This window comes from Pseudomyrmex gracilis, unplaced genomic scaffold, assembly GCF_002006095.1.
Source record: "Pseudomyrmex gracilis isolate BER0280 unplaced genomic scaffold, ASM200609v1 scaffold_2046, whole genome shotgun sequence".
Lineage (NCBI taxonomy): Eukaryota > Metazoa > Arthropoda > Insecta > Hymenoptera > Formicidae > Pseudomyrmex > Pseudomyrmex gracilis.
Window position 1 is genome coordinate 1 of NW_018022630.1, and position 1,734 is coordinate 1,734.

Below are 1,734 nucleotides of genomic sequence, written 5' to 3' on the forward strand. Positions count from 1 at the left end.
GCCACTACGGAAAGCCACCGCTACAGCGGTAACACGCGGAATATACGAAGGGGTAGTCCTTCGACACGGCGCCCCCGAGACACTCATTTCGGACAATGGACGGCAATTCATCAGCACCGAATTCCGTTCAATGTTACGAGAAGTCGCCACAAAACACCGACTAACTCCGCCATATACGCCCCAATGCAACCCCGAGGAACGACAAAACCGCGTAATCAAAACCATGATCGCACAATTTACCGGCCGGAACCAACGAGCATGGGATAAAATGCTGCCTGAGTTGCAATTTGCCGTCAATACCGCACACCACGAATCAACCGGGTATACNCCCGCTTTCCTTAATTATGGCCAAGAGCTGAGGGCCCCGGGATCCCCCCATACTGGCGGAATAAATCGTCCTCCCAATTTCTCAAAACGGCTCGAGCAACTAGAAGCCGCACGCGAACTGGCCCGAATAAACACCGCCCGGGCATTTCAAAAGCAAGCGTCACAGTACGACCTGCGGCGACGAGCATGGAGACCAAAAATCGGGGAAAAGGTTAACATCAAAACTCACGAACTCTCGGACAAAGCCCAGTATATTGCCGCCAAATTATCACCGAAATATAAGGGACCGTTCACAGTTACGCGCATAGTCTCGCCGGTAATCGTAGACCTTCGCGGTGAAAACGGTAAATACGCACGACACATTCACGTGAGTCAACTGAAGGAATTTGGAGAAAACATGCAAAAAAGGAATTTAAACAACCCCACTCCAGACGCAAACCGAGCCGACGAGGCAGAGTAACGCGAGTCAGAGTCAGTACCAGGCAAACCTTCGAAGCGACAATGTCGAGTAACGACGACATCATTCGAGACATCGCCAGCGACATCGAGCTAGGAGCTAGATTCGAGGAGCTCAGTGCGCCCAAACGCCGCGCACGCCACCGCCTAGCAGACCACCAGCCACCCAGCTTACACCGGACGATGTCCGAGCCGCCGTTCGGAACAGAGCGGCAAGCCGCCTAGGGGGAGACCCGACCGTCCGCCGACCGACCCGACCGCACAAGCCAATAACGCCTCCGGCCAGACGGGCGGTATTAATAACACCGCCGCCCGCCAGCTCCGCCATCGGTCGTACCTTGCGGACCGCCGGGCCACCAACACCGGCCAAAGTGAACGACAGCCAGGCCAAACCCCGCGCCTCCCGCACGCTCCACCTCGAGGAGGCGACGGAAAAGGTCTCCACCGGCCCCGCCCGGCCCAGCCACCAACCAGCCACCACAGGTTCCGGGACAGCCAGGAGAGCGCTGGCACCCACCAGGCCAACACCACCGCGGCCATCCCAGCTACCGACCGGTGAGACCGCCGCAACCACCACCGAGGCCAGCAACCGCAGCCATAGGGCCACCACCCGGGTGGCAGTACCAGGGGCAGTCCTGGAGGTGCCGACACGAGCCATCCGGGAACAGCGGCGGTTCCGCCTGTTAACCGAGGGAGGCCATTGGGTCCTGCGCTGGGACCGAACGGGCCAGCTCACAATGGCCCGATTCGCCCGCCGGGTGAACCCCTAAAAAGAAAGAGGGGAATGTGACGGGACGAGTCCCGCCACTTGTAAATAATGTATATTTTTGTAAATAGTGTATATATTTTCATTTTGATACTTTTCTTTTCGTCTAATAAAATAGGTTTAAGTATAAAATAACACACACGCCTACCATAGTTCCGTCAATCTCCTTATACAACTCCTATACC

At 56.4% G+C, this 1,734-nt stretch overlaps 1 protein-coding gene across 1 annotated transcript; it reads left to right on the forward strand.

Annotated features, from left to right (window-relative positions):
* Positions 1–223: 223 nt before the first annotated feature.
* On the forward strand, positions 224–787 carry LOC109862600. Its single transcript, XM_020442674.1, has one exon. It carries the CDS (start codon positions 224–226, stop codon positions 785–787), a length of 564 nt encoding a protein of 187 aa, XP_020298263.1.
* The last annotated feature ends 947 nt before the right edge of the window (positions 788–1,734 follow it).